The sequence below is a fragment of the Pleurodeles waltl genome, chromosome 8, assembly GCF_031143425.1.
Source record: "Pleurodeles waltl isolate 20211129_DDA chromosome 8, aPleWal1.hap1.20221129, whole genome shotgun sequence".
Taxonomy (NCBI): domain Eukaryota; kingdom Metazoa; phylum Chordata; class Amphibia; order Caudata; family Salamandridae; genus Pleurodeles; species Pleurodeles waltl.
The window spans coordinates 832,362,245-832,375,073 of record NC_090447.1 but is presented as its reverse complement, the minus strand read 5'-3'; the positions used below and the strand labels follow the sequence as shown (position 1 = coordinate 832,375,073).

The following is a 12,829-nucleotide window of genomic DNA, read 5'->3' as shown; positions in this document are numbered from 1 at the left end:
AGAGGGTTTTGTGAGTCATAGTTTCCTTGGAACAATCAAGAATGTGACTGGTAATTAAGTCTGCTGCCTGAACTGGTATTTGACTCCCACAGCCAGAGATTGCTCAGCCCAGCTACTGCTTCCGTTTGTGTTTGAGTGGCAAGCACACATTTAGTTGTCAAGTCTGCAATGCTGGATATTGCCATTGAAGAGCATGTGTTGATTGACTTTTTGGATAAGTGGAGGGAGTCCATAATTGAAGCCTCTTTGGAGTGATAACTGCAATTTACTGAGGGTGTATGAATTTACATAGTTTCATTTTTAGGTTGAGCTTCAACACCTATTGTTTATACTTTGCATATACTTCTTTGTGGGCTTACAGCCCGCTCACCGCTTTTCATTTGTTTGTTTCAGTGTCCTTTAAAAATCTTTGCTTGCTAGTGATGAAATCCTTCCTCCTTGTCCGTCCGTTTTAGAGTCGAGCATGCGAGTTCATGTGGTAGGTAGTGCATGCATCTTGCTTGCGAGACTGTTGTGTACAGTAAAGGGATTGGAGCCCATTTGTCTCTCACCATTTATTGGCTTGCTTGGCACTCTTCTTTACAGCCTTGTAATTCGTCCATTTCAGGCCTGACATTTCCGTTATTCTCTGTGGCGCAGGGACCAAGCACTGATTGATTTAACTTGATCAGTGCCTGTCGCAGCCCCTGACATTATTGAGATACTGTTTTGTTCTTTAACTTCTAGTGCCCTCCAAACAGAAGGCTTGTGACTGACAAACATGTGCCCAGCAGGACAAACAAAATGGCAAAGATTTTTATAGCTAATTTTCTTTTATTTTGCCAAGTCGTCTTTTCTCATGTTCCACTTATGTTTTATTTTGTTTTTGCTCGTGGGTACTCTTCTCAAAGGATTATCTTGTTCAAAATATTAAAGTGTGACATTGTTTCTTAATTATGTGTAATTTGTGCAATGATGCTTTAACACATAATCGTGTAGTACACCCCAATTCCCCCCACTCCAATCCCCCCAATTCAATCCCCCCACTCCAATCCTCTCCAATAAAATCTACCCCAATCCATCCCACTTTACCCTACTCCAATCCAAACCACTCACCCCAGTCCAGTCTAACCCACCCCACTCCAATCCTCCCAATCAACTCCAATCTAATCTGCCCCACTCCAATTCGCCCCACTCTAATCCAAAACAATCTGCAACACTCAAAAACAATCTGCCCCTCTCTAATTAAAAATGTTCTGCACCACTCAAAAAACAATTTGTCCCACTCCAGTTCAAATCAGTCTGCCCAACGCCAATCCAAAACGATCTGCCACAATCCAAAACAGCCTGCCGACTACAATCTGCTGCACTCCAATCCAAAAAAATCTGCCCCACTACTGTCCACCTCACTACAATCTGCCCCACTTTAATCTAAAACAGTCTGCCCCACTCCAATCCAAAACAATCGGTCCCACTCAAATGCACCCTACTCAGTCTGTCGCACTCCAATCCAAAGCACTCTGCCCCACTCCATTCCACCCCACTCCAATCTGCCCCACTCCACTCCAGAATAATATGTCCCACTCCAATCCATTCCACTCCACTGCAATCCAAACCACTCACCCAGTCCAGTTCATCCCACCCCACTCCAGTCCTCCCAACCTACTCCAGTCTAATCTGCTCCACTCCAATTCACCCCACTCTAACCCAAAACAATCTGCACCACTCAAAAACAATCTGCCCCACTCCAATTAAAAATTATCTGCTCCACTCAAAATCAGTCTGCCCCACTCCAATTGAAATCAATCTGCCCCACTCCAATTCATATCAATCCGGCCCACTTCAATTCAAATCAGTCTGCCCCACTCTAATCCAAAACAATGTGTCCCACTTTAATCCAAAACAATCTGCCCCACTCCGATCCAAAACAATCCGCCCCAGCTCAAAACAGCCTGCCCAACTGCAATCTGCGCCACTCCAATCCAAAACAATCTACCCCACTTCAGTCCATAACAGTCTGTCCTACTCAGATGCTCCTCACTCAGTCTGCTCCACTCGATTCCACCCCACTCCAATCTGCCCCAGCCCACTCCAAAATAATCTGTCCCACTCCAATATGCCCCACTCTAACAATATGCCACTCTCTAATTCAATCCACCTCACCCAAGTCGAGCCCACCCCACTCATCCCAATTCAACCCACTCCAATCCACCTCACTCCCATCCAGTCCACCTTGTACCAACCCAATCCACCTTAATACAATCTACCCCACTTCAGTCTGTCCCACTCCTATCCAAAACAATCTGCCCAGTCCATTACAAAGCAGTTTGCTCCACTCCAGTCTGCCCCACTCCAATCCAAAATAATCTGCCCCACTCCAATCCATTGCAATTTGCCCCACTCCTGTCTGCCCTACTATAATTCAAAACAACCTGCCCCACTCCAACCTGCGCCACTCCACCCTGCCTCACTCTAATTCCAAACAACCCACTCCAGTCCAAAACAAGCTGCTAAACTCCAATTCAGTCCACCCCACCCCAATCCACCACACTCAAACCCAATTCACCCCACTACAATCTAGTCCACCTACACCAATCTAGTCCACCCCACTCCTATCCAATCCACCTCAATCCAGCCCATTCTAGTCTCCCCTGCTCCACACCATCCCACCTCACCCCAATCCAATCCACCCCACTGCAATCCAGTCCATTCCATCCCAATCCAATGCACCCTACTCCAATCCAACCCACTCCAATCAAACCCACCCTACTCTAATCCACCCACACCGCCCCAGTCCATCCCACTTAATACAATACACATTAATCCCCCTAGTCAGTCCAATCCACCCCACTCCAAACCACCTCCATCTACCCTACTTCAATCTAGTCTACTCCTCTCCAGACAGTCCAACCCACACAATCCAGTCCACTCTGCACAAATCCAGTCCACCCCACACCAATCCAGTCCAACCCACTTCAGTCAACCCCACCCCAACCCAATCCACCCCACCCCAATTCAATTCACCACACCCCTATCCAATCCACTCCAAACCACCACACTAAATCCAATCCAATCCACCCCACTCAGTCCAATCCACCTCACTCCAATCTTCTCCACTCCACACCACCCCAATCAGATACACCCCAATCAGATACACCCCTCCCCAGTCCACCACATTATACTCCAGTCCATGTTCTCTGTCCCAATCCAGTCCACCCCATTCCCGTCCCACCTCGTCCATCCACTCCAGTCATGTCCACCCCCCTCCAGTCCACCCCTCTCCAGTAAATCCAATCCACCCCACTCAAATACAGTCCACCCCTACTCTGTCTAATCCACCCCACTCAACTCCACCCAATCCCATCCACCTCATCCCATTTCAATCCACCCCACTACCTTAATCCACTCCAACCTGTTCCACCCCACTCTACAACACACTCTGCTACTGAAACACCAAATTCTACTCCCTTCTACTCAACTCTGTGAAACTCTACTCCTCCTACTCCACTTTACGACATTCCAACGAATCCACTCTGACACTCAATGCCACTGTTAGCCATGCTGATCAGCAGCACCCTGGAGTACAAGATGGCAAAACACATTGCCAAATGTAATAGCTCTTGTATAGGTGCGATCTATTGGCCTTTCCAATTCTTGTTGTGTATTGTTTCCTCCCACAGAGCACCACCCAAGTGTTGTATCTTTACGCTATGGTTGTTTATGTGCTTATTTCTGTGACAATATTTTTCTTTCTTTCCTGCTTGTTACTTCATGTTCCTCTTTGCTTGTGTTTGGTGACCACGTTTGTCTCTCCACCCCTCCTGCCATGTTGCTGCATGCCTCCTCCCACTTGCTTTCACGTATGTTTTAGAAATGTTTATTTAAACTTGTGATTATTTTATTTTCGAGGCAGCGCCTTTTATTTGATCAGCAGGGCGCCCGCTTCATGGCCACCGAGCATCATATTTTAGCATGTGGGCCGTGCACCTAACTTAATTTTTATGTACACAGCATATGCTTTAAGACCGTGTTTTTGAAATATTTATTTAAACTTATTTTAGAGGCTGCGCCTTGTCGCTCCGTTGCTCTCTGCCCCTGTCACTTGTTTTCCACCTGATCACTGGGGCTGCTCATTTCCGTGCCTCCTGGAGCCGGTGCCCCTGAACCCCATTTTTTCCTGTTAGGACTTTGTATTATTACTTATTTATTAGGCATAGAGCATCATTTATTGTGTTAATTTGTATTTTTTTTTTTTAATTTGTTTAAGCCACTTGTGATTAGGTGATTTACGCACAATCACAGGGTGTTGAGCCAATGCCGAGACTCGAACCTCACGGGATGTGCAGTTTTACAGCATTTGGTGCTTTAAACAGAGCTGAGCCACCTCGCCTGTACTCCTCATACAGTACTTCACTGACTCCTTCTCCCACAGTTGGTTCCTAATAGTTGTTGCGTGCAGTTGTCGTCGCTCGAGTATGTGCCACAAATGTATTGGCTTTGGCATTGCTTAATTTATCGGTTGGTCGTACTAGCCCAGATTTCTGTTGAGGTTCTTCTAGCCCGAACCTTACTTGAGCAAGCCAAGGTTATTTTCATTTTTGAGACAGATATCTGCTGATCGTGTTGTATTCTGATGCATGCTCGAGTGACAGCTACTCCATCTTAGTGATCAGGGTAATCAGTCGAGGTGTGTCTAGTAAAATGCACTTCTTGAAGATTGCATTTATGGATTTGTTTCTGAGTGCTTTGTGTGCACGTTAATGTCAGCCTGGGAACTTCAGATTTCAGAAATCTGTGAAAGTTGTCTCTCTGCATCTGCACAAGCAGATGCATGCGCACACGTTAACTTCCAGAATCTTGGCTATAGCTCAGTACAATCCATGCAACCATCAGTCTTTTGATAGCAGATGTACCAGGCCCACGGACTTCTGGGAGCAGGGGGTGGGGGTCAAACACTGTTAATTTGAAATGCCCTTGTTGGGGCTTGGCTTTCTTAAAAGTGAAGCCATGTGATAAGCATGCTGTTTTTGTGTAACCGAGACACACGAGGAAAGGTTTGAATACAGTTGCAGCTGGATAATGTGCTGCATGGCTAAGCACTTATATGGTCCCAAAAGCTATAAGTATTGGTTATGCCAATGCTTGTTTCTTTGAGTGGTGCATAATTTGGCACATTTTTGCAAGCATTCCTCTTTTGGCCTCTGAATACTATATATATTATTCAATTTGGACTGAAGGTTTCCAGTTAGACAACATTGGGCTCTTATTCTAGCTAGTACGTCAGACGTCCTTCAGTAAATGGAGAAAATCCTCTGTGGCGCTGTGCCCATCATGTGCTTGATGCAGCAGCTGAGTGAACCCCTCTCAATATAATTATTCCTTGTCAAGTGTGACAGATCGCTTTAGAGCACATGCGCCCTCCCCCTTTTCTTCTTCCCACTCACTGTTCATGGTGGCCTTTGTTGCTCCCTTGTAACCAGAATTTTCTTGGTTGGCATTCCACACAAGACAAGCAACATGCATGACGTTATGATAGGCATTGGTCAAAACCGGTCCTGGTTTCACTGTCTTCGCTTCTGGTAACTCCAGCAGCTCTGACTGGTTTACTGGCTCCTGATTCAGCTGACTTCTTCTACGGAGTTCCTTCTGAGGGCTGCAAACCTTTCCTGTTCGCCTGTGCCCTTTTGTCAGTATAATTTTAATCTTCCCTTCATCTGTTACTCCTTTCAAAAACTGATTATACCAAGGCCAACTTTGTGGGAGTAGTGACATCACTTTACCTGTTTCCCGATGCCGGGGACAAAAGATCGGATGACTCACTATGTTTTTTCTTCTTCTTGGTGTCCCGTTTTACAGGTACTATTGTAGTGTCCAAAGCATTGACTAGGACTTTTGGACTACAGCACACCTCGAGTAAAGCACATTAAAAGAGATGTGTCTGACTAGCTTACAAGACACAGGGAATTTCAAAGCCCTCTTTCGAACATATCTAGTATATGAATGTGGGCTCCTGTAATAGGTACCTTCTGGGGTTGGGCTTGTGAAGACAAGGTCTGTAGCCACTGTGTGATTTGGGGAGACACAACACATTCTATTTGCAGCCATGAAGTGCAAATATAAGGAGTGAATTTCTGCAGTCTAGTGAAAAAAGGCCCTAAAACATTAATGGCGAGCAGGTGTGTGGGTCATATGCAGTGGACACTGCACTGTTAGTCCAAGCATCTGAAGTAGCAGTGACGGGACCTGCATCTAGGTCCTCTAGAAATAGTCCATGGGGTGTTGCAGCCAGACTTTCTCCTCCCTGTACTCTTAATGCCTCTCATTCCTAGGCACCCCAGCTTTTCCCCCTTTATATAACTCTGCAGCAGCCAGCAATCGAGGGACTCAAGTCACCCTGCTGTGACTCTGGCTTTTGCCCCAGTGGTTGCTGGGCAGGTGAGGACGGAAACATGTGGTGCTCCTGAGGTCAGAGATCAGGCTGCAGCAGCTCACCTCAGCCTTCCTCTCATTCCCTGTGTCAAGCAGAAGCAGTGAAATCAAACGTAAGTGATGGGGCCTCCAGGACGCCAGGGAATGATATAGGAAGTATGTGAGAGGGTGTTTACATAGATATCAGAACCAAACATAAAGTGAGGAAAAAAATATTGTCAAGAATATCAACTTCAGAAATATTGTGAGGGTAAGTTTCTATAGGTAAGTCAAGTTTTACTATATATAATTACACATATATGTACCTTGCGACAAAATTAAAAAAAAGTACCTGTCTCGGCGTGCGCTCCGCGCCACTCCGCTGTCCTCACTACAGGCAAAGGCACAGGCTCCCAGCCTGCCCTGCATCCAATCCTACCACTGCTTTCATGCTGCTGGCATGTAGGACTGGACGGCGCTCCGTGGCAGAGTGGGAGCCTCTGCCTTCTCTCTCCAGTTTGGCAGCACAGTGCCGGATTGGAGAGAGCCTTGTGCGCATGTGTGTTTGGCCGACCTGAGACGGCCGGGCAAATATACATGTGTACTGATGGGGATTGCTGTGCACTCCTCCTCTGTCCCGTCACACCTGTGGCCAACCCCTTTTATGATAAAACCATATGGATGAGGCGACGCTGCTCCACCATAGCGGAGGAGCTGCCCGGCTCCATTTTAAGAATTTAGCGCTATATGTGGGTGAAGTGCATCTGCAACAAATAGTCTTCAGTCAGGTAAGTAACATATTCATCCTGTGGCACAGCATACTCAGTATGTTTGCTAAGCAGCAAATGAGGAAAGCTCATGCAATTTTAACTGTTGAAATTGGTGAAGAAAAGACCTCTGAGCTCCCTTTCCAATGCTATGCTGACCATTATCTTTTTTTAAACCTTTCATTGTTTGCTAATCAGTACTGTTCAGCTGCGCTGACACTTTAAAAATTAATGTTTATCCAACAATATTTTGATAAATACAAATTCTAACACCTCCTAATCTAGCACTATCTACGTTTCATCCACCCTCACATCCTTTCCTCCAATTCGATTTCCCCCTCAGTTCTAGTTATCCAGTTCTCACTTTCCTCAATTTTTCATGCTCCCCTTTCCCCTCTCCTCTTTTTCCACTCCTCACTCAAAAGGATTGAACAAAAACAATGTATGTTTTTTGATTTTTTTGAAAAAAGATATACTACAAGTGATTGTAAACTAGTTTTTTATGTATTTGCAGGACCGAGGCAGTAAAACAACGTGGGAACTCATAAAAACAGATGAAAAGATGTAATCAGCTAGGCTGCTGTGTTGATCATGTGTCAGGATGCATTTTGTTCCATCCAAGTGGCTGAAGATGCGTTTTTCAACATTTGTACCTCCGGAACATCGAACACTTCAATTATGATCAATCGTAATGATTGTTCAATCTTTCTTCAAACCACTTTTAAGGGAGCACATGCACCTCTCCTGTTTCTCAGCCAAAGGCCAGCTCTTCTTAGAATGAGTAGTGCAGGCTGAGAAATGATTCTATTGTATCTTAGACAGTTTCACAGTCTGTAACTTTCCACTGATAATGGTTGCATTTTTAACAATAATGAGAGTTCATTCCAGTTCAGTGGAAACTTGAGGATGGTGATAGATGCTTACATTTTGACTGTCGTGCGTTGTGCTCACACAGCCTCAGAGGATATTCGTGTACATAGGGTGAAATGTTGGGCTTGGTGCTCCTAGAGATTGTCTTGAGGCATTCCAGAATGGCTGCACAAACTCTCTGGTGCTTCCTACTCTACAGGAAAGATGCTACCATTGGATCGAATGAGCGCTAATGCTTGAGACGGATGGTCCAGGATTACTTTGATCCAGGGTGACTGTGATCGAGTGTGGTGAGTGTAGGACCTCGTGAGACTATCAATGGTTTCAGCTGCCTCTTGGGGACATCTCAGAACTGAGAAGACTCAGAAAACCAGTGCATACTCAAGAATACTGCGGCATCATCTCTTCAATCCTGAACAGCGATTGTTAAGAATAGGGTTTAGCAGGAACCTTAAATGGCTCTTAAGCCAAAACTGCCATTGCGCAAGCAATATGATCCAAACTGTTATCAATATTATTACAAACATCTCTGTGTAACTCTGTTTATTTTTTGCACCATTGGTAAACCAGCTGATCGCACTGAACCTGCACTAAAAAAAAAAACACAAATAAAAACGAGATTTTATCGGAATCTGTGTTAAGACATGGAGTCAGCTGCCTCTTTACTTGTCTGCAAAGTTACCCTTTTGCAAGTACTTGATTTGTCTGTACAAATTCTGGTTAACAGTGTTTTATCTCACCAACTGAATGACAGCAAGGTGTGTGGTACAGCATGGGAAGCCTCAGTGCACAGTCAATGAATAAATAAGCACATAAAACATTGACCTACCGATGGAACAGTAAAAAAGTAGCAATAACAAGTTCGATCACCCAGTCACCTACCAATCACAACAAAACATATTTCACCACAGAAGGTCAAGAGGACACTGCAGATGCTTGCCATGTTCCTGTGCAGAAATCCTCTCTTTGCTGTTCATTCAGTAACCCTTGCATTCAGTGCTGACAAGTGTAACACGCATTTGCAATGCTGTGGGTCTTGCGTTTGCTCAAGTTAGAGCTATTCACTTTTTAAACTCCTAACCGGACTTTTCTTGCCACATGAACTGAAATGTAAAACAGTTTCACGTAAGCGAGCCCCCAGCCACCATGAAGCGTGACGGAGGTACACAAAAGGAAACAGAAGTTCGCTCGCAGTGAAACGTATGGGCAAGAGTGGAATTATCCCTGTAACTGGCAAAAGTGGAATTAGCCATGTAACCGGCAAAAGTGCAATTAGCCATGTAACAGGGTCGATGTCATGCAAAGCGCTTTACTACTGCCCAGCGGGATCACGCTGCCTGTGAATTAAAGAGAAAAAGTAGTCCAGAAACCATACGGAAAACATGGAGCCTCGTATTTTTTCAGTAGTTGACCGGTGCGATTGAAGAGGGCTAAAAACTAGAAAAGGCATGACGTATGCATGCCTTCTACTAATGAAATGAAGTGAATTGTAAAAGGCAAGCCCACGAACCAACCAAAGTCATGTGCTTGACATGGGCGCGGTTACAAGCCCGTGGAGAGATAACAGAGACAGAGCGATTTGCGCTCGACCCAAATGAAAAAGAAAAAAAACAGGCAGGGTTAGCTTTCTTCAGTTAACCAGAGACAGGGGCTATTGAGGTTTTTCGGAGGAAGAAGTTACTCCAGTTACATTAGTTCAGTTTATTTTATCTTTTTTTGGGCTGCCCGAAGGTTATAGCTTCATTTTTCACACTTTGTAGGCAGAGGTCTTCCTCGTAAGAAAGAAAGTAAGCCTTAAAAGTAAGAATTACATTTTATCTTAAATCAATGCAAGACTTAGTAGCAACAGGCAGTCTCCCATTCCTAACTCTTCCATAGCCAGCTAAGCTACTCATTTCAAGCTCTATTTGATGCACTCATGCCATATTTCAACTGACAGAAAGTATTCTGTTTACTTTGAACTCTGATGTCTACCAGGAAACATCTGCTCTCTGCAAGAGTCTCAATCTTGATTTGCTGTTCAAAATGGAATCTGACAGAGATTGGGGGGGGGGGGTATTCTGGGAACAGACTATGTTCTGCTCCAGAAGGTAAGGGTGAGGTGAGTTTCTCAGTCTTTAGCACACTGGATGGCAGTGAGACAAGACCAACTGCCTCAGAAACCCCCCATATGTACACGGGTAGCAAACCATACACAGGCTTAGCGATAACAGTACTTTGCATTTTATGTGATTTGTGCTCGGAAGTGTTGCATAGAAGAAGCTCTGATGTTTTCTACCTGTTATCACCCAGGAACGGGGCACCATGCAAATTGCCAAGATCTGCTGCTAATGTCTTGTGTCTTCCTATTGGCAGATGCAGAAACCATCAAGGAATATGGGTGTCAGATCTGGCCTGGACATGAGATGGCGAAATGTGATCTCTTAGGATAGCTGATAAAAGTGTTGTGGTGGTCTGCAAAGTTCAAATTTCAAGTGTTTTTTCAAGGTCAGGAAGAGCAGGTGCATGGCTCTATAAAGCACTATAAATAAGCAAATATTCACTAGCTTATATAAAAATAAGAAAGTGACAAGTTTGGGTCACATCCAGGGACTAACCACAACCAAGCAATACTTATTCACAGAAGGGCAGGCTGATAAACGGTCTGCACCATGGTTGCACCTGTATACAAGAGTCCTTGGCACTTTGGCTGCTCCAGAGATGATAAATTCTGTCCTTCGTATTGACTAGCATATATAGCTTTATGATTGGATGCTTGGGATACCTTCGCTTTATATGCTTTCACCCTAGCTGAGAGCTGCTTATGGAGGCAAAACATTTATTTTTAATGGAACCACCTATTTCCATCAGCAGGCAGCCCCTCTATTATTTTAACAACCCTTCTGTAAACTGTTAATGTTTAGTTGTCAAGCACTGAATCTTTCATATAATTATGTGGTTGAATCTTTTCTCGCTGTCAGGCTGGGTATCCCCAGTTACTTTAAATAGAAGTAAACAGTGTTAAAATGGCCATAGGCTTCAACAGCAGCATTTGTTTGGTAGCACAACCACTTAATTTGAAACAACCCAAGCTTTTACCAATTAGGGATAAGTACTAAGCTCCGCTACTCCCTCTAGAGGACACTATGCCTCAGATGTGTACCATATGTTGTGTGTGAATGAGTCTCAGACCATATTCTGTTTTTTCGCACTCTACCTTGGAATTGAACCAGACCTATCTTCAGCTTTCTGAATACTATAAGTTGTTTTTAGGGTCATTTTCTGGACAAGTTCTGTTTTCTCAGCCAGAGAGACCTGGTCTCCAGCACCAACTCCAACTGTCATCATGACTGACGTAGCAAAAAAAACATTTTAAAATCCTGCTCTACCTTCAGAGGACACAGGGTGGATCTGTGATTTCATGGAGAACTTGTTGTCAGTGATGATTCTGAGGATTCTGGTATGGTGTGCGGGCAAGGGTGCGAGTCCCAGGTCTGAGGGCCACCAGGAGTTGTCCCAGGGGTTGCTTTTGTTACCGAAGATCAGTACTTCAGTGTTGTCCGTGTGTAGCATCTGTGGGAAGTTGGTCGTGGCAAGATGATTGATGAGGGAGAGGATGATTTGGGTGTCATCTGCGTAGGATATTATGTTTAGACGGTGGGATCTAACATTGTTGGCCAGTGGGGTCGTGTAATCTTTGAAGAGCTTAGGGCTGAGGGATGAGCCCTGGAGGACACAGCAGACACATTTTTTGGTTTGGAGCTAAAAGGTGATAGGCAGACACTCTGTTCATTCGGTGAAGAATGAGGTGATCAATCTGAGTGCGTTCTCTTGGATGTTGATGTGGTTGAGTCGATTAGCGTGTAGTGGGATATAGTGTTGAAGGCTGCAGAGAGGTCAAAGAGGATCAGAGCCACTTATTCTCATCGAGGAGGGTTTGGATGTTGTTGGTGGCTGCGATCAAGGTGATCTCGGTGCTATGACTGCTTCTGAAGTCGGATTGGGAGAAGTTGAGTAGCTGGTTCTGTTCCAGGTGTGTCGTGAGTTGCCTGTTGGTCTTTTCCAGCACTTTGGCAGAAAATAGGAGCAGGGAGAGTGGCCTGTAGTGCTTGAGTTTGCTGGGGTCGGCGGAGGGTGTTTTGAGTAGTGATCTGACTTTGGCTTGCTTCTAGGCTTCGGGAAAAATTGCGGTGGTGATTGAAGTGCTGAGCAGGGTGGGAAGTTTCTGGCCTAAGCTTTGACTTCTGAGGTTGAAAATGTGGTGCGGGCATGGGTCTGTGGGTGCTCCAGAATGGATGAAGTTCATGATAGAAGTGGTGTCCAGGGTGGGAGAGCTGGTTCCAGGTGTTCTGGCTATGGTTCTTGCAACTTGCTGTGAGAGTATATTGGTCGTTGAAGGTTATTGGTGTGGGTTTGAAGTTTCGGTATATGGTTTCAGTCTTGTTGGGGGGAAAAGTCGGCAAGGTTGTCACACAGCTCTTGTGAGGATGTGATGTTGTTTTCACTGGCAGCCAGATTGGAGAACTCCTTAACAATGTTGAAAAGTTCCTTGCTGCTGTTTGTGCTGGTTTCAGAGCGTGCAGTTAGGGCTGTCTTCTTAGTTGCCCTCAGCAGGCAGTGGTAGAGGTTGAGGGAGGTCTTGAAGGCTGCCCTATTGGTGGTGTCTTTGCTAGGGTACCATCTCCTATCCAGCTGTCTGCTGTCCCATTTTGCTGTTCTGAATTCTTAAGTTTACCAGCTGGCTTTTTTGGAGGATCTTTTCTGATTGTTGCTCCTGCTGGGAGCAATATTGTTGGGGCAGTCAGATTCTTCACTCTGAACTAGAG

The 12,829-nt window shown here is 45.1% G+C and overlaps 1 protein-coding gene across 5 annotated transcripts in view; it reads left to right on the top strand.

Annotated features, from left to right (window-relative positions):
• The window catches only part of CARS2 (cysteinyl-tRNA synthetase 2, mitochondrial), a 387,142-nt gene extending 378,477 nt beyond the window's left edge, over nucleotides 1-8,665 (top strand). For all 5 annotated transcript variants that reach the window (XM_069205121.1, XM_069205122.1, XM_069205123.1 and 2 more), the window contains one exon: nucleotides 7,669-8,665. In XM_069205121.1, coding sequence (XP_069061222.1) covers nucleotides 7,669-7,722 — 54 coding nt within the window. In that variant the 3' untranslated portion in view covers nucleotides 7,723-8,665. The remainder of the gene's footprint in view (nucleotides 1-7,668) is intronic.
• The last annotated feature ends 4,164 nt before the right edge of the window (nucleotides 8,666-12,829 follow it).